Here is a 26431-nt window from a genome sequence, read left to right on the forward strand (position 1 = left end):
ACTGTATTACATAACATTAACTGTAGTTGTGAGTTATTTGATAAATGATACACCCAAAAATATATGCGATTATTAATATATCCATTGTTTTGAACACATATTAATTCTGATACCTTGTCAAAAAGTTCTGAAAGCAAGGGCAAGTTGGCCAACAATTCTTACGTCATTTTAATTAAAAAATAGTAATGAAATGTATTTCATCAGTAATATAAGTCTAAAATAATGTTAACATCATTGCTAAACAAGTTAAAAAGTATCAGTCGGCTTTGCCGACAGTGATATACCCTCAGCCTGTGCAAATTAAAACACTTTTTTCAAAAAAAACTTATGTATTTAGGAAGTTTCAAAATGTTGATTAGGATTAAGTTCAAAAATATTGCGGAAAAGGTACATAAAGGAATGGACCGTCATAGACCATAGGGGGTTTTTACTGAAACAACTTTTACCATCGTAATTGTGGCAGCGAATGTAAGTTGCTTCAACAAAAATCAAAGTGATTCAATAGCAGGTCTTAAAGTGAACTTATCCAAAATTTTGTGTGGGAGGTACGGGATGGAATGGATAAATATCTTATCCTTATCTATATCTGGTAGATATTATGAGAATGTGTAAAGTATGGACCAAATCGGTCACTCCCATCAAGAGTTATCGTGCGCAAAATTTTTCCGAATATTTTTGAACTTTTTTGGGGTAGGTACCTGAAGGAGTGGACCGATATGGCTTATCTACGAACTTAAACTTAGTTTGGAAACAATATTACGAAGGCCAAATTTTGGCCGGAATCGGAATTTCCGTTCGAGAATTATCTTGCGCTTCCACCCATGAACATGGTGTCATAGGGTTTGTTTTTCAACTTTCAGGCTATTTTTTCAGGAAGTATGGACTTACCCCCGAGGAAACTTGTACCTTCGTATAGGGGGCAGTGAATACAAGATGTTACAACAAAAACCAAGGCGATTCGAGAGCAGGTCCTAAACTGAACTTTTCCGAAATTTTGTGTGGGAGGTACTCGAAGGAGTTTTCCGATTGAGTCCATATTGGAACCTCATCTAAGTCTGGTAGAAATTTCATAATGTGCAAAGTATTGACCAAATCGTTTACTTCCTTCAAGAGTTATCGTTCGCACAAATTTTCCGAACATTTTTGTGGGGGAGGTACCGGAAGGAGTGGACCGATATAATCCATCTTTGAACTTGAACTAAGTTTGGACAAAATATTACGAAAGCAAAATTTTGGACCGAATCGGCAGATCCGTTCGAGAGTTATCTTGCGTTCCAACCACTACACACGGTGTCATAGGGTTTTTTGTAACTTTCAGTCTATTTTCTCAGGAAGTATGGACTTGCCCTTAATGAAACTTACAGCGTCGTATAAAGGACAGCGAATACAACTTGCGTAAACAAAAATCAAAGAGATTCGAGACCAGGTCCTAAACCGAACTTTTCCGAAATTTTGTGTGGGAGGTACCCGAAGGAGTGGACCGATTGAGTCCATATTGGAACCTCATCTAAGTTTGGTAGAAATTACACGATGTGCAAAGTATGGACCAAATCGGTTATTCGCTACAAGAGTTATCGTGCGCACAAGTTTTGCGACAATTTTTGAACATTTGTGGGGGAGGTACCTGAAGGAGTGGACCTATATGGTCCATCTTCGAACTTAAATCGAATCTGGAAAAAATATTTCGATACCCAAAATTTGAACCGAATCGATTGATCCGTTCGAGAGTTATCGTGCGCACCAGCCAGACAGACGGACGGACAGACAGACGGATATACAGACAGACAGACGGACATTGCCAGATCTACTCAAAATTGTCTGAAACGGATATCGTGCAAACATACTTGGGGTCTAAAACCATTATTTCGATCAGGCACATTTTTGGTCGTATCAAAGTGTAAATACCCTCTTTAGCCTAAAGGCTGAGGGTATAATAAGAAATTTTCGCTAAAATAAATTTTGGTCAGGTGCCCCCCCCCCCCCCCCAAAATGAAATCCTGTCTACGTCCCTGCCCTAAACTGCACTGAGACACAAATGTTTGTATTTTTTGTGGGGAGGTACCCTAAGGAGAGGACCGATATGGACCATTTTAGAAGTTACACTAAATTTGGACAAAATATTAAGAGATCCAAAGATTGGACCAAATTGGTTGCCCCGTTTTTAAATATTGGGGCGAATTATCGGATGTTGTGAACCGGTATTTCCCATCTTCCAACTGAAACTAAGTTTGGACAAAATATGACGAAGGTAAAATTTTGAACCAAATTGATTGATCAGTTCGAGAGTTATCGTGCTCTTTAGCCACTGTTTTTTTAAGAAGTATGGACTTGCCCTTGTACAAACTTTTACCGTCGTATTTGAGCGATTGCAAGTTGATTCAACAAAAATCAAAGTGATTCGAGAGCAGGTCTTAAAGTGAACTTATCCGATACTTTGTGTGGGAGGTACCCGAAGGAGTGGACAAATATAGTACATATTCGAACCTGATCTATATGTGGTAGATATATAAGGATGTGTATGGACCAAATCGGTCACTACCCTCAAGAGTTATCGAGTGCACAATTTTTCCGAACATTTTTGAACTTTTGTGGGGAGGTACCTGAAGGAGTTGACCGACATGGCTTAATCTCAAACTTGAAGTTACTTTGAACAAAATATTACGAAGGCCAAATTTTGGACCGAATCGGCATATTCGTTCGAGAGTTACCTTGCGCTCCAACCACTACACACGGTGTTATAGCGTTTTTTTTTTTTGTAACTTTCAGACTATTTTCTCAGGAAGTGTGAACTTGCCCCTGATGAAACTTATACCATCGTATGAGGGGCAGTGAATACAAGTTGTTACAATAAAAATCAAAACGATGCGAGAGCAGGTCCTAAACTGAACTTTTCCGAAATTTTGTGTTGGAGGTACCCGAAGGAGTGGACAGATTGATTCCATATTGGAATATCATATAAGTCTGGTAGAAATTTCATGCAAAGTACTGACCAAATCGCTTAGTTCCTTCAAGAGTTATCGTGCGCACAAATTTTCCAAACTTTGGACCGATATAACCCATCTTCGAACCTAAATTAAGTTTGGACAAAATATTACGAAAGCCATATTTTGGACCGAATCGGTTTATCCGTTCGAGAGTTATCGTGCGCTCAGCCAGACAGACAGACAGACGGACGGACATGGCTAAATCAACTCTAAATTGTCTGAAACACATTTCGTCCAAACATACTTGGGGTCTAAAACCATTATTTCAATGAGGCACATTTTGCCCGTATGAAAGTGTATATACCTCCGTTAGCATAAATGCTGTGGGTATAAAAATTGTTGAACCCTTACAAAGCAATATGCAGGTTTGTGGTAAGTTATGCGGCGCTAGTGTGGTATGCCAATATTGGCGCCACGCAATAACAGAATATGTAATTATTAAAATTGTAAGCACTCATGCTTAATATAAGATACATGGGTCCTTACATTGACCCTGACCTTATGTTGACAGAGTTTACCCTAGTCCAAAGCGAAACCACTCCCTATAAGTTTTATATCCTAAGAATATTTGAAATCAGATAAAGAGCTTTTTCTAGTTTCCACGTCGGAAAGGCTGTAGGTGTTGATACATTCCATCTTGACCTTTTCTATTGCTCGAGACATTGACAGCATACTAGGGTTACAAATAAAAAATTAACATTTTGTCACAGGCCTGAGATATGACTTAATGCATTTTTTAATTATCTCCCTATAACTCGCAAGGACGTAGAAAAATTAATTCATATACAAAAAATCTACCCTAAACTCTTATTTTGTTCAATGTAGACATCCAAAATGAAGGTAACGACAACGAGCTAATAGTGATAGGAATGTTTTTCCATGGCACACAACTACCCAAAACAGAACGCATGATCAACATTTAAATTTTAAAATATTCATACGCCGCAATGCCCCATTAAAATCTGAAAAGTTTTTACTTAATGAAACAGCGTCCATTTAATATTAAACTTTCATCTGCAGTCTCGTATATTTTGCATACTCATCATTTCATCTTTTTCTTCCTTTTTTTTGTCATTCAATACAATTCTATGGCAATGACTATTTGGAATTGTTAATGTATTAAGTGAGGCAAGCATGTGTGTGTGTGCTTGCCACAAGACAAGTATATCTACACTTCTAACTTTAGGCCCAGTGTGGGCAGGCAATCAATATGAAGCAGAATAACATTTCAGCAAGTATGCTAATGATCGTTTTGTAAGTACCAGGCAACAACAGTCATAACCAGCAGCAACAGCAGCAGAATGTTTTATGATGAGTTGGCAATTTTTATGAGAAAACTTTACTCTTTTCTCAGCTAAATCCTCAAAGAATCGCACACACACTCAGCCCTATATGCAAACATACATTCATATCAGCTTAAAGATGTTTTGTATAACGAACAAGAGAAATGGCATAAAATTCACTCAACAGTTTGGCCAGCACTGACAATGGGCTTTAACAAGTTTTTTTTTCCATATTTCTCTGGCACTTTTTTCCTGCCTTAAGTTACCAACAACAACAACAACAGAGCAATAAACTTGTATTTTTATTCAGTGTAATATATGTAACGTAACACAAAGAATATTTAGTTGGTCGTTTTACGTTTCTCTCTTTCGTTCACTCACTTTCAGTTTGTTGCTTCTCTTCTCCATTTACTCTATTAAAAATTCATAAACGCTTTTTCTTTTACGAGCCTATAAAGGAGAATGAAATGAAAACGTTTTGAATGGCGGTAAAATGGTGTTGCATGATTTTTCTATTGAACAGAAAAGTTGCAAGCAGAGTAGACAAGGGGACGTGGGAGTTCTGTAAAGCTGAACAATGATGAATATGGGCCAAAAGCAATTTCCTGACTCATTGCACACGCAATATTGAGCAAAGCAAACGTACCGAACTAAGCCAACAGAACAAAAGACCAACAATAGCTAAACACCAACGCCAATGGAATGTGTGATTTTTCTAGTCCTTCGATGGTATTTTGATTTTTGTTTTCTCGTATTTTTTGTTCTTTCTTCTTGCAACGTATGTGTAACGCAGAAACGAAATGCAAAATAATTACAGATGTCTTTGTGCGTATGTGAGGAGGGTTGGCCAGAAAACCTTAATTAATTCGAATTGAAAGATCACTACGCAACACCGGTGTAGCCAGCGGGGCTGTCTCTGATAGGTCTTTTTTATACTCTCATCAGCATAAAGGTTAAGGGTATATGCGGAATATTGTCAATTCTTTCAGATTCCATTTCCAAAAATTTTAACTTTTCTTTTCCCGCTACATCAACGATTTTTGTACATATGTTAAGTAGAGTGACGTAGGGGATGGAAGATACCAAGGAACGGTCCTGACCGGTTTTAACATGGCAAAGCCCAGGATTTATCTTGGTCCCTCTCTCATCTCAAGTGGACACTGACCTCCCCGTGGTGTCACCTGGGGAACTGCCTTTAATACCCGTTAAAGGTAGTGAGCTAACATGTGCCGCGCGTTCACCCATAAGAACGTTAAAAATTTGGGTTTGGGCGTCGGGTTAGTAACAGCCAACTATGAAAAAACGAAAGAAAAGAAAAACAAACCCCTCTAAAGTTGACGAACCCCGCAAACGTTTTAAGTACCATGATCTGCGAATCTGCACCTGGAATGTTCGCACTCTTTAGAGAAGGTGCAGTCTTCGCATTAGCAGACGTACATGAAAAGTACAAGGCCGATATTACTGCCATACAGGAAATACGATGGATTGGGAAAGGCGTCACAACAACACCTAAAGGTGACGCACTGTATTATAGCTGCCATGGCGTAAAGCATGAGTTTGGTTGCGGATTCGTAGTTGGTCGGTCAATGAAAGACTTGTTGCAATTCGAAAAAAGCTAAATTCTTCAACATCAGCTTTATTTGCGCTCATGCTCCCACTGAAGAAAAGGACGAACAGACCAAAGATATATTTTACGAGCGCTTAGAAGAAACATATAACCGTTGCCCTGCCCATGACATTAAAATTATTCTAGGCCATTTTAATGCCAAAATTGGAAAGGAGGATATCTTTGGCCCAACGGTCGGGAAATTCAGTCTCCACAGTGAAACATCTGACAATGGTATGAGGCTGATAGAATTTGCAGCTGCAAAAAACATGGTAGTTAGCAGTACCACATTTAATCATCTCGATATTCATAAGGGCACCTTGCTGCCTCCAGATCAAAGAACAAGTAATCAAATTGATCATGTTGTGATAGATGGAAAACATTCATTGAGCGTGTTGGATGTACGATCGTTCCGAGGCGCAAACATTGATTCGGACCACTACCTTGTTGCAGCAAAGGTACGTACCCGTCTAAACGTTGCAAATAAAGCACGAACAGACACAACACGGAAGTTAGACATCGATAGGCTGCAAACACAACAGATAGCCACAGCATATTCCACTCAACTAGCCCAATTGCTTAACGCGAGCACTCCTTGTCCCGATAACATAACAACACAATGGCAACATATTGCCCACTCCATGCAAACAGCCGCAAAATCCATACTTGGATTCCAGAGACCTCCACAAAGGAATTCATGGTATGACCAGGAGTGTCGTGCTGCTGCTACAGAAGAGAAAAATGCGGCATATAGAGCTACTTTACAATCAGTAGCAACGCGTAGCGCACGAGAGAGATATCGGGAGAAAAGGAGAGAAGAGAAACGTCTTTTCCGCAAGAAAAAGAGAGAAATTGAAAAGCGGGAGTGTGAAAAAATCGAGATGTACAGGACCCAGAATGAAGTCCGAAAATTCTACCAAAGAATGAAACATCAAACAGATGGCTTCGGTACAGGCACATCCTCCTGTGGAGACCAGAAAGGTAATCTGTTAACAGATACAGATAGCGTGCTCAGAATATGGAAGGAACATTTTTCCAATCTGGTGGTATCCAATAGTAGCGAAGATGATTATACCACAGATCCAGTCCCAGAAGATGGTATGGAATGTATAACACCCGGCCAAGATGAGGTCAAAACAGCTGAAGAATAATAAAGCTGCAGGAGCCGATGGCTTACCAGCCGAACTGTTTAAAACCGGAGGCGAGGCGCTGATGAGGTGTATGCATCAGCTAGTTAGCACAATCTGGCAGGAAGAACGCGTACCCGGCGATTGGAACCTGAGGATTGGAACAAGAAAGGAGATAAGACCGTATGCTCCAACTTTAGGGACATAAGTCTTCTCCCTATTACCTAGATAGTGTCAGGGATATTGTGCGAACGACTAAAGCAAATGGTCAACGGAATAATTGGACCATTCCAATGTGGCTTTAGACCTGGCAAGTCCACCATTGACCAGATATTTATCCTGCGCAAATCCTTGAGAAGACCCAAGAGATGCAGATCGACAGATATCACCTTTTTGTCGATTATAAAGCAGCTTTCGACAGTCCCCTCCGATCAAAGGTATTCCATGCAATGTCTGAATTTGGTATCGACGCAAAGCTCATCCGGCTTTGTAAGATGACTTTAACTGACACAAGGTCATCAGTGAAAATTGGAAAGAACCTCTCAGAACAGTTCAGTACCAAAAGAGGTTTCAGACAAGGAGACAGCCTTTCGTGTGACCTATTCAACATTTTGCTGGAAAAGGTAATACGAGATGCAAATGTCAAAAGAAATGGCACAATTTACACCAATAGTCACACGTTACTTGCTTATGCTGATGACATAGACATCATAGGACAATAAGAAAAGGAAGTAACTGATACTTTTAGGAAGGTCGAAGGAGAGTCTGCGCCAAATTGATGGTGTCGACGCACCAACTGTGGAAGTTGGTACCTATAATTTTGACGTAGTTAAGGACTTCGTCTACCTCGGCACTGCCATAAACACAACAAACAACATCAGTTGTGAAATAAGAAGAATTGTATTGGCCAACAGATGCTAATATGGTTTAAATAAGCAATTTAAAAACAAAGCCACATCTCGTCAAACAAAAATAACACTATACAAAACGCTGATACTACACGTACTAATGTATGACTCCGAAGCATGGGTACTTGCACAAACAGATAAGGCAGTGCTTGGTGTGTTTAAAAGGAAAATTCTTCGAAAGATCTACGGGCCGAGTTGCGTTGACGGTGAATATCGACGTCGTATGAACCACGAGCTATATAAGTTATACAAAGACATGAATATAGTTAAACGTATCGAGATGCAACAATTGCGTTGGCTAGGCCATATCATAGGAATGAACGATGATGAACCCGCTAAAAAGGCGTATGAATACATGCCACATGACGGCAGTATATGGACCAAATCGGTTACTACCTTCAACAGTTATCTTTCGCACATTTTTTTGGAACATATTGGAACTTTTGTGGGGGAGGAAGTAAGGCCAAAACTTGGATAAAACTGGTTCATCCGTTCGAGAGTTATCGTGCGCACCAGCCAGACAGACAGACCGACGGACATTGCTAACTCGCCTACAAATTGTCTGTAACAGATTTCGTCCAAACATACTTGGGGTCTAAAACCATTATTTCTATGAGGCATACTTTGCCCGTATGAAAGTGCATAAGTGCTGAGGGTATAAAAATTAGTCCCGAAAAATATGATTTTTAGAAAAATGTTCGTACACAATTTTCCTACTTCCATACAGATTTCTGTAAAGCTGTGTAGACTACATTAACAACACATATATCAAATAACTCAGAATCGCTAGTTCTACAATCCTATGTATGATTTTTTGAAAAACCTGTTTGCGGAACGAAATTAGAAGAAATTTTCAAAAAAAAACACTTAAAATCTGGCTTCAAAATGTCAGCATCATTTAATGCTATACGCATATAAAATTTTGAAAATTTATACATTATACATGATCCTTATTTAGTTTGCTTCTACTTTTATTTTGACAGGGAAAACACGATAAGTGTGGTTTAATCACAAATCGAGAGAAAACAAAACAAAACACGTTGGCTTCAACCCATTTTTTAAAGTAAATAAAGCCTCAGTTTCCAGGCAAATTAACTTTTAAGGGCTTTTATTACATGTATTCTTTTACTATCTGATGGATTTGAAAACGCAAAATAAAACAATTTGGAGGCCTTTAACACCTGTTAAAGGCAGTGAGCTAACATGTCCCGCGTATTCACCCACGAGAACGAAAAAACGCCTCTAAAGTTGACGCAAATTTTTTAATGGCCATAATCTGCAAATCAGCTCCTGGAATGTTCGCACTGAGAGCTTTTCCATAGATAAACTATAGGTCTTCTCATAGAAGTCCGAATCGTCTTTTCATAGTTATCCGATAAATCTTGCAAAGATATCCGATGGGTCTTCTCATAGTTGACCGATATGTTTCCTCACTCATCTCAAGTGGACACTGATCTACCAGTGAGCTAACATGTCCCGCGCATTCACCCATGAGAACGAAAAAAACCCTCTAAAGTTGACGCAAATTTTTTAATGACCATAATCTGCACCTGAAATATTCGCACTCGTTATAGAGAAGGTGAAGTTTACGCATTGTACAAGGCCGACACTAATGCCATAAAGGAAATTCAATGGATTGGGAAATGTGTCATAACAACACCGAAAGGTGACACATTGTATTATATCCGCCATGACATAAAACATAAGTTTCTTTACTGATTTGTAGTTGGTCGGAGGTTAAGACACCTGGTTTCCAGCTTCAACCCAGTGAATGAAAGACTTGCTACAATTCGGATAAAAGCTAAATTTTTCAACATCAGCTTTCATGAGCGCAACTAAAGCTGATATTGAGGAAGAAGCACGAACAGACCAAAGTTATATTCTACGGGAGCTTGAAAGAAACATATGACCGTTGTCTTGCCCATGATACTAAAATTATTCTAGGCGATTTTAATGCCAAAATTGGAAAGGAGAATAATTTTGGCCCAACAGTCAAGAAATTCAGTCTCTACAAAGAAAAATTCGGCAATGGAATGAGGCTACAGGATAGACTTCGCAGCGACAAAAAGGATAGACTTCACAGCCACAAAAAAACATGGTAATTATCAGTACCAGATATAAGAATCTCGACATTCATCAGGGCCCTGGCTGTATCAAAGAACAAGATCAAGATCAAAGAACAAGAAATCAAATTGATCACGTTGTGATAGATGGAATACATTTATCGAGCGTGTTAGATGTACGATCGTTCCGAGGAGCCAACATAGACTCGGACCACCACCTTGTTTCAGCAATTTTGCGTACCAGATTAATCGTAACAAATAAGGTACGAACAGGCACAACACGGAGTTTGGACATCGGTACGCTTGAATCACAACAGATAGCCACAGCATTTTCCACTAAACTGGCCCAATAACATATCAGCACAATGACCAGCAAGTTAATTTGATAACTGATACAGATAGTGTTCTCAGCAGGGTTTCGGAGTCGAGGTATTTTTGGCTGGACTCCGACTCCAGACGAGTTTTTTTTTCACGACTCCGGCTCCGACTCCGGGTCGACTCCGAGAGTGAATTCCTATACCACTAAAAATTAATAAAATGTGCACAAATTTTTAACTTTTTTCTATATTTTGGCCTATATTAGAAAGGCGCATTGGAAAGGGCAATACAAATCATAAGGACTACATGCAATAAAAATTATGAGGAATTCATGACCATGTGCTTAGCCTTAAAAGAAGACCCCCAGTTGTAAAGCTCAATAAAAGCCATTTTTCATGATATTTTCTCAGATGAGAATACCAATAGACCAGTAAGACTTCTGACGAAAGAGGTTATAGGTCCAATCTCAATTCGATTGATTCAACTTTACTTGTGTTTGCAAAAATTTAACGAATCAATTGGATCAACAAAATGGGGATGAATAGACTACAATTCAGAGTAAAGTTCCCGCTGCTTCGTATGCGGAAAGGATATATATAAAACAATTAAAAAATATATAATATAGAACGGTGAACATGGACAAAATGATTGTACTAATACCTATTTTAATTGATATTTATTTTCATGTAAGTACTATTCGTACCACATAAGTCCGATTTTCCTCACGCCTACACATCAAGTGCCAGCCATAATTGTTGAGATATTTTAATTGGGGTGGTCAGCGGCAAGACGGCATAGCCCACCAACCGCGATCCTCATTTCCAGCTCTATCTGTTCCCCCAAAACCATTTATAGTACTATTTAGTACTTCACATATACATAAATACGAACCTCCTCCTAATATTTCAAAATTCCTTCTACACAATAACAAATTGTACCAAATAGTACAATTCGTATATTTATGGCACATATTTCCTAAATCTGACGTTATTACCAAATAACAACAGTAATCTTAATTCTAAATCTCACGAATCCAGGTCTATTAGTTAGTCCAATACAAAATTGTACCATGCATAGAACCATCTTCGTACCCCTAAGACTACCAAATTATAATTGTACCAAATGTAGTACTTTTTGTAAACATAAGTACGAATTTCCAAAACAAACTCCAACATTAATCTCAATTCAAATTTCAAGATTACAGCTCTAGCCGTTTGCGCAAATCCGAATTGTACCAAATTTGGTACCATTTAGTACTTTTCGCACCCACAACCAAAAATTTCCAAAACTACCTCAATCCTACACTTCAACAGGTATTTTAATTCCAAATTTGAGGATTGCAGCTGCATCAGATCACCGAAATCCAAATTGTACCAAATTTAGTACAATTTGGTACTTTTCGTACCCATAAGTACAACTTTTCAAAACTACCTCAGTGCTATGTTCAAACAATAAGCTTAATTCCGAATTTCAGGATTCCAGATATATCCGATCACTCAAATCCAAATTTATTACCATTTAGTACAATTTGTATCCAAGTACGAATTTCTAAACCTACCTCTATCAACACTCCAACATCAATTTTAATTCCGAATTTCACGATTCCAAATGTATCCTATCTTTGAAATCCAAATTGAACCAAATGTAATACCATTTAGTGCTTTTCCTACCCATAACTAAAAATTTTCAAAACTTTATCAATCCTGCACTCCAACAGTACTATTTTTCCAAATCTCGGGATTCCAGTTATATCCGTTCACCCAAATCCAAATTGTACCAAATTTGGTACCATCTAGTACTATTCGTACCCATTAGTACGAATTTTCACAACTACCTCAATCTTACACGCCAACAGTAAGCTTAATTTCGAATTTCAGGATTCCAAATGTATCTGATCACCCAAATCCAAATTGTACCAAATTTGGTACCATTTAGTACTTTTCGTTGCCATAAGTACGAATTTCCAAAAGTATCCCAATCCCACACTCTAATATAATCTTAACTCCAAATTTCACTATTCCAGCTCTATCCGATCATTAAATTCATATTGTACCAAATTTGGTACCATTTAGTACTTTTCGTACCCAAAGTACGAATTTCCAAAATACTTCTATCCTACACCCCGACTGTAATCCTAATTCAAAATTTCAGGATTCCAGCTCCATCCGTTCCCCCAAATCCAAATTGTACCTTATTTGGTACTATTTAGTACCGTTCGTACACATATGTACGAATTTCGAAAACTACCTCCATATCTCAAACCTACACTCCAACAGTAATAGTAATTCCAAATTTCAGAATTCCAAATTTATCGGTTCGCCCAACTTCAAATTGTACCAAATTTAGTACCATTTAGTACTATTCGTACACATGAGTACACATTTTCAAAACCAACTCCTTATATTAACTCATCTTCTAAACCTTGATTTTCATTCCAAATTTCAAGATTTTAGCTCTATCCGTTCACGTAATACCAAATGGTACTAAATTTAGTAACTTTTAGTACTTTTCGTACCCTTGTAGTTCGAATTTCCAAAAACCCTTTGGTACACCTTTCTAACTCTCCATCAGTCAACCTCGTTCCAAATTTCAGAATTCTAGCTCTTCGCGTTTGCCTAATACTAAGGGTACCATATTTAATACCTTTTAGTACTTTTAGTACCGTTCTAGTTCGAATTTCCAAAAATCCAGCCTTATCTGACACCTTCGGGCCAAGTGTGATCACTCAAAATTGCAAGGTTCTAGCTTTAGCCGTTTAGTCTTGGCGTTGATTACACTGGTCAACACGACTTTTGTTTCAACCGAAGTTGCGGTTGTTTCTAGATGAAATCGGCGAGTTATTTTCAAATCCGGTCCCGGTTTTTCTCCATCAGCTCTTGTTTTTGAGATATAGCTCAAAATCGGTTTTTACGAGTTTAACCCAGACTTTCGTTATTTTCGGATACAAACAAATATTTTTTGTGGGTTTTTCGACATTAATATATTAAGGAGATGTTGTACGCTCGATACAAATCGTTTTTGAAATAGTTATGGTGAGTATATATCAAAAAATATAGAAAATATACGACGGACCTTGTAAAAATTGCATATTTTGAGTACTTTAAGCTGTAATTACGTCATCGGGGGAAGTCATAGGATCTTCATATGGCAATGCGGATATGCTTAGGGTGTCTACTATATAGTCCAGTATTCAAATGTATAATATAAAGTTCATAGAGCCCATGATTCGGCCATAACCTAAAAATCGCCATGAAGACTGCTAAAGGGAAATCATTTACCAGTGATATCATGACCACATAAGCCATTTACTTTTCAATGGCATTCTTCATGATGGTTTTTAGGTTATGGCGGAATCATGGGCGCTATGAACTTTATATTATACATTTGAATACTGGATTATATAGTAAACACCCTAAGCATATCCGGAGTACCATATGAAGATCCTATGACTTCCCCTGATGACGTAAATACAGCTTAAATTACTCAAAATATGCAAAGGTCCGTCGTATATTTTCTATATTTTTTGATATATACTCACCATAATTATTTCAAAAACGATTTGTATCGAGCGTACAACATCTCCTTAATATATATATATATATTGTTACGGAATTAGATTTAACTAATGTCCGTGTAGACGTTGTTTTTTTCCCCGATACGATTTGTACCAAATAAAACAGGGTTCGTTTTAGATTACGTTTCTACAATGCTTTATTTACTTTATTACACTTATTCGGAACCGACTTTAATTACAAAGCACACAGCAAGTCTCTAGTTAGCACGCAGCTCTTATTTAACCGATCTGTTCAGTTCAACGCTTAAAACACAACTACTCAATGTTGCCATTCGTAACTCTATTTATACCCAAAATCTCCTTGGTCTAGAAATATCTAGAACATATGGCAACCTCTCGAATCTGTGCAGCGAACACACAGACGCACATTCGCACTAAGCGAACATCCATACTCACATACATACAAGCACAGTAATGACGTAACTACAACAACAAACAACTACACGAAATACAAGAAGTAGGAACTAAACGATAATTACATTATTGTTGGAAAACAAAACAAACAAAAGAACATTAACAAAAGGTAATGTAACGACTAGAATGATGAAGAGAGTTCTACATGGTAGTTGTTGTTGCTTAAATAAAGTAACTGCGTAATAAAAACTTTACGTTACAATTCAAATTTTTAAATTAACGGAAATTAAACTAAACTAACTTAAACCTATCAGTTACATTCGTAACAATATATATATATACTAGCTGACCCGGTTCCGCGTTGCTGGCCCGTCGTTTTGGATTTCCGTGTAAGGCTTAGTAATCTATTAACAATTTGTCTATCTAATATTGATACCTCTAGATATTCGAACCGAATTGACGATAAATCTACGTTTTTGTTTAACCCTCATGCAATGGTATCTCCAGATGTAAAATAGAAAATTACTTTAATTATAGCCTCCACCATAATATGAAGGGTATAATTAATTTTATGATTCTGTTTGTAACACATCGGAATATTCTTCGGAGAACCTATAAAATATGTATATATTCGTGATCAACATAAAAAATAAGTGAATAAAACGATGTTCGTCTATCTGTTGAAATCACGATACAGCTCGCGATATTTTACATAGGGCTTTTCAATTTGGTACAGAAGTTTCTATTTTTTCTCGTAGCATGTTGGGTATTGAAAATTGGTTATATCAGTCCACATTTTGATATAGCACCGACTGGCCGCCCGATTTTCGGAATTTTCGAGGTTTTAGCCGCATTATCCTACCGAAATGACAATATTTTAGTGTTTAGTCTCCCTTAGAGGCATAAAGCATTTTTGCAGAGGATTATCAGCATAGGTCCACGTTTTGATAGAACTATCCTAGAACGGCACCGCTCAAGTGTCAATATTTTGGAGGTTTTAATGTCATTATCCCACCGAAATGGCTGCAATTTGGTATTTAGCATTCAATGTGGGTATAAAACATAGAATATTCGGTACAGGTCCAGATTTCTAAATAGTCTTCATTGACCGGTACCTCTCGATCTTCGGTGTTTTCAAGTTTATAGCCACATTATTCATACGAAATGGCTATAATTGGTACTTAGTCTTTCTTGGGAGTATAAACCATTTCTGCAGAGAATTATCGGCATATAGGATGGTACCTCTCGAGTTTCGATAATTTGGAAGTTTTAGTCTCATTATCCCACCGAAACGGCTATGGCAATTTGGTGTGTTGTCTTCATTGTGGGTATAAAACATTCCCGCACAGAATATTCGGTAGAAGTTTTTTATGTAGCCTTCATTGAACGATACCTTCCGATTTTCAATATTTTCAAGGTTTTAGCGGCATTATTCAACAGAAATGGCTATATTTGGTACCTCCACCATTTTAGCAGAGAATTGTCGGCATAAATCCATGTTTTCATTCATAAAACGATACACTACCGATTTTTACAGTGTTTTATTTAACTTACTTTGGTGTGTGTTTAGTTCAAATCTGGTAACTCATTTTTCACACAGTTGACCAATCGAACTTAAAATTTGCACACATTTCAGATTTGGATGACAATACATGAATATGAAATCAAAACCAATATTGGTCCATTCTTACAGTGTTGCTAAGGTGTCTATCTTAACCTCTTTTCAAATCTGATAACTGATTTTTAACACGGTTGCAGTTGACCAATCCAACTAAAACTTTGCACACTTTTCAGATTTAGATGACAATACATGAATATGAAACCAAATACAAATATAGGTCCATTGTTTCCTATAGCCCCCATATAACGGTACCACCCGTTATCCGTTATTTTGCTTTTCAAATCTGGTGACTCATTTTTCACGCAGTTGCAGTTGACCAATCGTACTTAAACTTTGTACACTTTTAAGGTTTGGATGACAATACATGAATATGAAATCAAAATCAATATTGTTCCATTCTTACAGTGTTTTTACGGTGTCTAACCTAAACCCCTTTTCAAATCTGGTAACTGATTTTTAAGACGGTTGCAGTTGACCAATCGAACTAAAACAATGCACATTTTTCAGATTTAGATGACAATATATGAATATGAAACCAAAACCAATATGGGTCCATTTTTTCCTATAGCCCCCATATAACGGTAATATCCGACTTCTGGTACTTTGAGGATTTTGTCTTCATTTTTAGCCCGAATTTGCTGTAACTTGGCATTTGGATTTCTCAATGGTCCAGGAACTTCCCCATTAAAAATTTTGGACATAGGTCAAGGTTTAGTATAGCCTCTATATAACGGTACCACCCATTTCAAGCATTTTAATCTACATTTTCTGCTCAAATGGACTGTAATTTGGCATTTGGGGTCCTCAGTGGTCAAAAAAAATTATTTACTAAAAATTTAAAAAATAAAAAATAATTAAAAAATTTATTTACAGTGTTTTATTTATAATTACACTAAAATCTAAAAAATAATTCTTCTTCAGGATGGAATCTCTCAAATAAAACGCTTGCCGTTTAATATGGTCGCCATTTGTAATGTAAATGCAGGCGTTTTATTTGAGATATTCCATCCTGAAGAATAATTTTTTTTTAGATTTTAGTGTAATTATAAATAAAACACTGTAAATTATTTTTTTTTAATTATTACAGTGTTTTTTGGGGATGTTGAATGTTTTAGCCACATAATTTATGGTGTTGTGCATAAAAGTTGGGGCGAACTTAACGTCGTTTTTACTTCTTGTTAACAGAGAGATGTTTCATTGAACACGTTATTATTTTGCACTCCTAAACATGAAAACATCTGTGATTCATAAAAAATGACTTCGAAATGCTATTGGGTTTATCTGGACTTTGCTGTATTAAAAAAGTGGTCTTGATCGAGTTATTCCAAGCACGGAAGTCAATGTTCATGCCATGTTTGCTGTCCCACTTACTAAATTTTGAAATCTAATCAATAACAATAAAGTTTTCAAAAATTAGACCCACTCGCGGTATTCTGCTTCCAAAACACCCATTAATGGCAGAGACCACAATTGCAATTGTATTGAGTACCAATACGTCTAATAATCTCCGATATTTAGCGATTTGTTGAAACCCGTTGTTGGGGAGGTCCCCCACACCCTCCATTTTCGGTATTATGAACCTACACACAATTGCATCAAATTCGGTTCAGCCGATTTGGAAGTTTAATTTAGGAAATCATGCAAGTCTTAAAAAACCCTATATACATTTAGATAGGTTATAGATACACCGAATTGCTGGCCCATCGCTTTAGTGACCAATGCACATTTTTTAGACGTTCTATTTATTTAACCATCTTTGAAATTATGTTTTGCCTGATTTCTCAATCGATTTTTTGAAATTTCGGTCAAGGGACATTTAACATTATTTGGGTTGTACTGTATTCCAAAATATGAGGTTGATCGCGCTTTCCCAATTATTGAAGTCAGTGTTTATAGCGTTTTTGTAGTCACGCTTACTAAAATTATTACTTACTTACTTAGTTGGCCCATTACAGAACATTTCGCTCATTTACTCAAAGAGTGGCATAACTCAAAAAATGGGTTTTTTGAGTTAGCAATTTCTATTTTTTCTACGACTTCTACTTTATCTTGTGTCAAATTTTCATGTTTATATCTATAAAACTCAACGAGTTACAGCTTATTTTCTATTAGTTTGGCATAAGTCATCAAAAAAGTTTTTTGCATTTATGAAACAATAAAACACTTCAAGTCATGCTTGATCATGCACAGAAATTTAGCACTGATATCTGGCTAGTTCTCTGCAAAATATGGTCCAACTAGTTATTTTAGTTTTTGTGTAATAATCTTTTTAAGTTGGGAAGTCAAATTTCAATCGACAACTTAAAACGCGTTTTTCTCGAAACTTGATTTTTTGAAATGTGTCACTCTTTGAGTAAATGAGCGATTTGTTCTATAGACCGAACTAAGAAAAGATCTCCATTCCTCTCTGTTTTTCGCTTGACTTTTTGGAATACCGCGCCTTTCCATTTCTTCATCCACTTGTTTGCTCCATCGAAGCTTAGGCCTGCCGATTCTGCGTGCACCGCCATGTGGCATGTATTCATACGCCTTTTTAGCGGGTTCATCATCGCTCATTCTCATGATATGGCCTAGCCAACGCAATCGTTGCATCTCGATACGTTTAACTATATTCATGTCTTTGTATAGCTTATATAGCTCGTGGTTCATACGACGTCGATATTCACCGTCAACGCAAATCGGCCCGTAGATCTTTCGAAGAATTTTCCTCTCAAACACACCAAGCACTGCCTTATCTGCTTGCGCAAGTACCCATGCTTCGGAGCCATACATTAGCACGGGTAGTATCAGCGTTTTGTATAGTGTTATTTTTGTTTGACGAGATGTGGCTTTGTTTTTAAATTGCTTACTTAATCCATAGTAGCATCTGTTGGCCAATACAATTCTTCTTCTTATTTCACAACTGATGTTGTTTGTTGTGTTTATGGCAGTGCCGAGGTAGACGAAGTCTTTAACTACCTCAAAATTGTAGGTACCAACTTCTACGGTTGGTCCGAGCTCTATGGACGCTTTGCGCGTCGACACCATCAATTTGGTCTTTTCGCCGTTTACCGCCAGACCCACTTTCGCAGATTCTGCTTCGACCTTCCTAAAGGTATCAGTTACTTCCTTTACTGATCGTCCCATGATGTCTATGTCATCAGCATAGGCAAGTAACATGTGGCTATTGGTGTAAATTGTGCCATTTCTTTTGACATTTGCATCTCGTATTACCTTTTCCAGCAAAATGTTGAACAGGTCACACGAAAGGCTGTCTCCTTGTCTGAAACCTCTTTTGGTACAAAATTCTTCGGAGAGGTTCTTTCCAATTTTAACTGAGGACCTAGTATCAGTTAAAGTCATCTTACAAAGCCGGATGAGCTTTGCGGGGATACCAAATTCAGACATTGCGTGAAATACCTTTGATCGGAGGGGACTGTCGAATGCTGCTTTATAATCGACAAAAAGGTGAAATATGTCGATCTGCATCTCTTGGGTCTTCTCTAGGATTTGCCGCAGGGTAAATATCTGGTCAATGGTGGACTTGCCAGGTCTAAAGCCACATTGGTATGGTCCAATTATTTCGTTGACCATTGGCTTTAGTCGTTCGCACAATATCCCTGACACTATCTTATAGGCAATAGGGAGAAGACTTATGCCCCTATAGTTTGAGCATACAGTCTTATCTCCTTTCTTGTGGACGGGACATAGGATGCTCAGGTTCCAATCATCGGGTACGCGTTCTTCCTGCCAGATGGTGCTAACTAGCTGATGCATACACCTTATCAGCGCGTCGCCTCCGGTTTTAAACAGCTCGGCTGGTAAGCCATCGGCTCCTGCTGCTTTATTATTCTTCAGCCGGTTGATTGCTGTTTTTACCTCATCTTGGCCGGGCGGTATACATTCTATACCATCTTCTGGGATTGGATCTGTGGTATCATCGTCTTCGCTACTATTGGATACCAGCAGATTGGAGAAATGTTCCTTCCATATCCTGAGCACGCTATCTGTATCTGTTACCAGATTACCTTGCTGGTCTCTACAGGAGGATGTGCCTGTACCAAAGCCATCTGTTTGATGTTTCACTCTTTGGTAGAATTTTCGGACTTCATTCTGTCTCCTGTACATCTCGATTTTTTCACACTCCCGCTTATCCATTTCTCTCTTTTTCTTGCGGAAAAGCCGTTTCTCTTCTCTCCTTTTCTCCCGATATCTCTCTCGTGCGCTACGCGTTGCTACTGATTGTAAAGTAGCTCTATATGCCGCATTTTTCTCTTCGGTAGCAGCAAGACACTCCTGGTCATACCATGAATTCCTTTGTGGAGGTCTCTGGAATCCAAGTGTGGATTTTGCGGCTGTTTGCATGGAGTGGGCAATTTGCTGCCATTGTGTTGTTATGTTATTGGGACAAGTAGTGCTCGCGTTAAGCAATTGGGCTAGTTGAGTGGAATATGCTGTGGCTATCTGTTGTGTTTGCAGCTTATCGATGTCCAACTTCCGCGTTGAGTCTGTTCGTGCTTTATTTGCAACGTTTAGACGGGTACGTACCTTTGCTGCAACAAGGTAGTGGTCCGAATCAATGTTTGCGCCTCGGAACGATCGTACATCCAACACGCTGGATGAATGTCTTCCATCTATTACAACATGATCAATTTGATTACTTGTTCTTTGATCTGGAGACAGCCAGGTGCCCTTATGAATATCGAGATGATTAAATCTGGTACTGCTAACTACCATGTTTTTTGCAGCTGCAAAGTCTATCAGCCTCATACCATTGTCAGATGTTTCACTATGGAGACTGAATTTCCCGACTGTTGGGCCAAAGATATTCTGCTTTCCAATTTTGGCATTAAAATGGCCTAGAATGATTTTAATGTCATGGGCAGGGCAACGGTCATATGTTTCTTCTAAGCGCTCGTAAAATATATCTTTGGTCTGTTCGTCCTTTTCTTCAGTGGGAGCATGAGCACAAATAAAGCTGATGTTGAAGAATTTAGCTTTTATTCGAATTGCAGCAAGTCTTTCATTCACTGGGGTGAAGCTGGATACCAGATGTTTTAGTCTCCGACTAACTACGAATCCGCAACCAAATTCATGCTTTACGTCATGGCAGCTATAATACAGTGCGTCACCTTTAGGTGTTGTTGTGACGCCTTTCCCAATCCATCGTATTTCCTGTATGGCAGTAATATCGGCCTTGTACTTTTCAAGTACGTCTGCCAATGCGAAGACTGCACCTTCTCTATAAAGAGTGCGAACATTCCAGGTGCAGATTCGCAGATCATGGTCCTTAAAACGTTTGCGGGGTTCGTCAACTTTAGAGGGGTTTGATTTTCTTTTCTTTCGTTTTTTCATAGTAGGATGTTTTTTCTAGGGGAGGGTTACTAACCCGACGCCCAAACCCAAGTTTTTAACGTTCTTATGGGTGAACGCGCGGCACATGTTAGCACACTACCTTTAACGGGTGTTAAAGGCAGTTCCCCAGGTGACACCACGGGGAGGTCAGTGTCCACTTGAGATGAAAGAGGGACCAAGATAGATCCTGGGCTTTGCCATGTTAAAGCCAGTCAAGACCATTGCTTGGTATCATTCATCCCCCTATTATTACCTATAATTATACTTTTTTAAAAAATTGGGCTGACCGCGATATTCCACTTCCGAGATGATCCTGAATGGTCAAGACAGTTATTACCATATTATTGCAAGTAATTTTTAAACAATACGTCCAAAAATATCCATGATTTCACGTTTTCTTAAAAAAAATTGTGGGGGAGGTACCCTGGTCACTCCACTGACCAGTATAAAAAATAGCTAAAAACCTATTCTCAGACCTAAAAACTCCACATACAAAATTTCATCGAGTTCGGTCCAGCCGTTTCGGAGGAGTTTAATTTCGAACATCATGGCAGACTCGAAGAATTTTATATATATATAGATGTCGAAAACCCCACAAAAAATATTTGTTTGTATCCGAAAATAACGAAAGTCTGGGTAAAACTCGTAAAAACCGATTTTGAGCTATATCTCAAAAACAAGAGCTGATGGAGAAAACCTGGGACCGGATTTGAAAATAACTCGCCGATTTCATCTAGAAACAACTGCAACTTCGTCTGAAACATTCAACTTTTTCAATTTTGTTGAGCAGTGTTATCAGTCAGTGAGTCAGTCAGTCATCATTACTCAACTCTTTTATAAGTATAGATAATTTGCATATATATTTTCTTATGCCTTTCTTTTAAAATAAAAAATGATTATTTTTGTGTTTTCTTCGACCTTTTTATTTGTTGATAAATAAAGTTTACTCGAGCTTGAGGTCTATAAATTTGGTTTATTTATTTATTGTCTCCAATATTTCGAAATTCTATGAATTTCATCTTCAGGGAGTATTTTAGATCTACAAAATAAATAGAAGTACGTCTTAAAATCTATATCACAGCAATGTAAATTGTAAAATTATTTCTTTTTTGTAAAAACACATAAAAAAGGACGATCGCTTACATGTAAATAATAATAATAATCAAACTTAAAAACTAGTGTAGTGTGACTACAACCGTCGAATGTTTTTATTGCACTGATTACTATTTCTATTTATTGCAACGATCTCCCTCTCCGCGTTAAATGTCTGTAGCAGTATGCTGTGTTGTCGGTGTCTGTTTTGCTGTTGATTCTCCTTGTTGTTGGTAGACTATTAATGTGGAGCATTTCTAATGTGAATCTCTTGTTGTAGTTGTTCTCAGTTTGTAATACTTTTACGTCGTCAATCAAAGGCTCGTGGTTTTTTTTGTTTACAGTGTTCTGCGATGGCTGTTTTTTGTGTTAAGTTCGAGTTTCTCAGTTTTATGTCGGATCTGTGTGCTGACATGCGTGTTCTTAATTTGTTCTTTGTCGTACCAACGTAAAGCTTTCCGCAGTTCTCTTGCTGATTACCACCACATTCTATTTGATAGATCACATTATGTTTGTCCATTCTTGGTATCTTACTTTTTAAGTTACTAAATATTCGTTTTGTTGTATTGTTTGAACTGTGGGCAATAGTGTATTTATTTTTGTCGTAAATATCAGACTTTTCAAATCTCTCTGATATCTTAGGTACATATATCAGTGATTTGTATATTTGTTGTGTTTCAACCTCTTTTGGTTCTTGTATACGTTTTGGTTTGTAGTTATTTATTAAAGAATTAGTTATATGTGTTGGAAAATTATTTTGGGTGAGTATTTTTCGAATTTTCATCTTATTTTCTTCATGGAATTCTTTATCGCTTATATTCATCACTCTGTTAATTAAATTATTTGCTGTATTGATTATAGTCCTTTTGGTATGTTTAGAGTAAAAGTTGATGAGTCTCCCCGAGGCTGTGGGTTTTTGGTACCAGTTTAATTGTATTTGGTTCTTGTTATTCCTTATAACTAACGTATCTAAATATGGTATTTTTCCGTCACTCTCTTCTTCTAATGTAAATTTAATGTTTCTGTTAAAGCCATTTAGTGTTGTCAATGTTTCTTCTATTGCATCTTCCCTAATTATTGCAAACAGATCGTCTACGTACTTCGTCAAGATTTTTGGTTTGGTTGAAAGTGATCCCAGTGAAGACTCCAATAATGATTCCATGACCAAATCTTCTATTATGGGTGAAGCTGGGGAACCCATTGGCAAGCCTGCCTTCTGTTTGAATATTTTTTCCTCGTATTTAAAATACCTGTTTTCTTTTATACAAAACTTTACAATGTTTAGGAACAGTTGTTTTGGTATTTGTGTATATTGTTGTATGTCACTCCATCTTTCTTCTATGATTTTTAATCCCAAGTCTACGGGAATGCTGGGAAATAATGACACAACGTCAAACGAAACCATTTTCTCATTTTCATTGATTGTCATATTCTTTACCTTATCTCTAAATTGCACGGAATCTTTTATATTGTAGGTTGAATTTTTAGTCAAGTTTTTTAGAATAGACACAATATATTTACACAGCTTAATCGAAGGGGAGTTTATAGAAGAGCAGATTGGTCTGAGGGGATATCCATCTTTATGGATTTTCGGTAGTCCGTATATTCTTGGTGCGGTTGCCACTTCTGTTTTTAATCGTTTTTTCTCAATCATCGTTATTAAATTATTTTTGAACAGCTCTTCCACGAATTCGTTATTTTTCCTTTGTAAACTAGCCGTGGGATCTTTGTTGATTCGCTGGTAAGTCATTATATCTGACAATATGGTCCTCATTCGTTCTTCGTAATCTGTTTTGCTCATAGCTACAGTTACGTTTCCCTTGTCTGCATTAAGTATTAATATGTCTTTGTTTTGTCTTATGAAATTGCGGGTGCGTTCCACTGTGCTTATAATAAATTTGTCTCTAGGGTTCTCCCTCATTTTGTTTGTGTGGCTTTCTATCATTGTTGTTAGTTTTGTTCTCCCCATTTCTTGTTGTTCCTTGTCGTTGTTGCATTGTATTATATCTTCAGCGTCGGCGATGAATTTGAATAGAGGGAATTCTCTCCTTGTTGTTGGTAGACAGTGTTTGTCACCAAGCGAGAGCAACCATTTAACGTCCTCGGGGAATGTTGTTGTTGTCTTATTGACGAACCAATGGTCATTGTGTTGTATGTTTAGTTCCTCAATTAGAGTTTTTTGAAGATTATTGAATTTGTGTTTATGGATTTCGTCTTGTTTTTTCTGTGAACCTGTTACAATGATCTTTTCGTTAAACTTAAGTTTGATTCTTTCCTCTTGGGGAAGATTTTTGTTTAACATATTGTCTATTATTGTTAATGCATTTTCGTTGTTTTTAAGTTCTTCGTGTTTTTGTTTAATTATTAAATTTAATAATTTACCTTGAAAGGTTTCCATAAGTGATCTAAGTGTTGTTATAATGTGGTGGTTGTTGTAATTAGTTTTAAACATTTTTTGTATGTGCTTCATGGAATTCTTTATAAATTTGGGTATGATTCCAGAATTGCGGCAGCGAATAAGGAATGTGATTGACGACTTAATTTTTGTTGCTTTTATTTGCAAATTTTTATGTCTGTTTATGTTGTGACGTACTTTATTGTTGGATTTTAGTTTGTTGTAGATCATTTTTACTTGATTTTGTGTTTGTCGGCGGGCTCTCCGTTCTTATAATTATTTTTGTGTTTTCTTCGACCTTTTTATTTGTTGATAAATAAAGTTTACTCGAGCTTGAGGTCTATAAATTTGGTTTATTTATTTATTGTCTCCAATATTTCGAAATTCTATGAATTTCATCTTCAGGGAGTATTTTAGATCTACAAAATAAATAGAAGTACGTCTTAAAATCTATATCACAGCAATGTAAATTGTAAAATTATTTCTTTTTTGTAAAAACACATAAAAAAGGACGATCGCTTACATGTAAATAATAATAATAATCAAACTTAAAAACTAGTGTAGTGTGACTACAACCGTCGAATGTTTTTATTGCACTGATTACTATTTCTATTTATTGCAACGATCTCCCTCTCCGCGTTAAATGTCTGTAGCAGTATGCTGTGTTGTCGGTGTCTGTTTTGCTGTTGATTCTCCTTGTTGTTGGTAGACTATTAATGTGGAGCATTTCTAATGTGAATCTCTTGTTGTAGTTGTTCTCAGTTTGTAATACTTTTACGTCGTCAATCAAAGGCTCGTGGTTTTTTTGTTTACAGTGTTCTGCGATGGCTGTTTTTTGTGTTAAGTTCGAGTTTCTCAGTTTTATGTCGGATCTGTGTGCTGACATGCGTGTTCTTAATTTGTTCTTTGTCGTACCAACGTAATCAGCAAGAGAACTGCGGAAAGCTTTACGTTGGTACGACAAAGAACAAATTAAGAACACGCATGTCAGCACACAGATCCGACATAAAACTGAGAAACTCGAACTTAACACAAAAACAGCCATCGCAGAACACTGTAAACAAAAAAACCACGAGCCTTTGATTGACGACGTAAAAGTATTACAAACTGAGAACAACTACAACAAGAGATTCACATTAGAAATGCTCCACATTAATAGTCTACCAACAACAAGGAGAATCAACAGCAAAACAGACACCGACAACACAGCATACTGCTACAGACATTTAACGCGGAGAGGGAGATCGTTGCAATAAATAGAAATAGTAATCAGTGCAATAAAAACATTCGACGGTTGTAGTCACACTACACTAGTTTTTAAGTTTGATTATTATTATTATTTACATGTAAGCGATCGTCCTTTTTTATGTGTTTTTACAAAAAAGAAATAATTTTACAATTTACATTGCTGTGATATAGATTTTAAGACGTACTTCTATTTATTTTGTAGATCTAAAATACTCCCTGAAGATGAAATTCATAGAATTTCGAAATATTGGAGACAATAAATAAATAAACCAAATTTATAGACCTCAAGCTCGAGTAAACTTTATTTATCATAAAAAATGATTTTTAAAAAATGTTACAGCCTGTTTCTGTATGTCGAAAGAAGAATGTGTGCGAAAGAAACACGTCCAAACTTTTGTGTGTTTTTCAAATTTGTTTTTTGTTTTGAAGCAAAAGCAAAGGTAAAATTATTTCGAAAACTAAAGTTTGGGCGTGTTTCATTCGCACACATTCTTCTTTCGACATACAGAAACTGGATGTTATTG

The 26431-nt window shown here is 37.1% G+C and overlaps 1 protein-coding gene across 1 annotated transcript; it reads right to left on the bottom strand.

Moving 5' to 3' along the window:
* Nucleotides 1-23139: 23139 nt before the first annotated feature.
* LOC141395178 (uncharacterized) lies at nt 23140-25489 on the bottom strand. Its single transcript, XM_073970694.1, has 3 exons — nt 25183-25489; nt 23230-25078; nt 23140-23170 (listed from the first exon to the last, which is right to left on the bottom strand). Exons 2-3 carry the CDS (start codon nt 24888-24890, stop codon nt 23140-23142), a joined length of 1692 nt encoding a protein of 563 aa, XP_073826795.1. The 5' UTR covers nt 24891-25078; nt 25183-25489.
* Between the last annotated feature and the right edge of the window lie 942 nt (nt 25490-26431).

Source organism: Musca autumnalis, unplaced genomic scaffold (assembly GCF_047663935.1).
Source record: "Musca autumnalis isolate F117 unplaced genomic scaffold, ASM4766393v1 scaffold_2, whole genome shotgun sequence".
In the NCBI taxonomy this organism is placed as follows: Eukaryota; Metazoa; Arthropoda; class Insecta; order Diptera; family Muscidae; genus Musca; species Musca autumnalis.

What these genes read in the sequence shown, in the direction of transcription:
- LOC141395178 (XM_073970694.1), bottom strand. Translation starts at nt 24,890, where the DNA reads ATGATCTACAACAAACTAAAATCCAACAATAAAGTACGTCACAACATA. An exon ending in AAAATACCATATTTAGATAC is followed by an intron (nt 23,171 to 23,229) that starts GTTAGTTATAAG and finishes AAAAACCCACAG; the next exon opens with CCTCGGGGAGACTCATCAAC.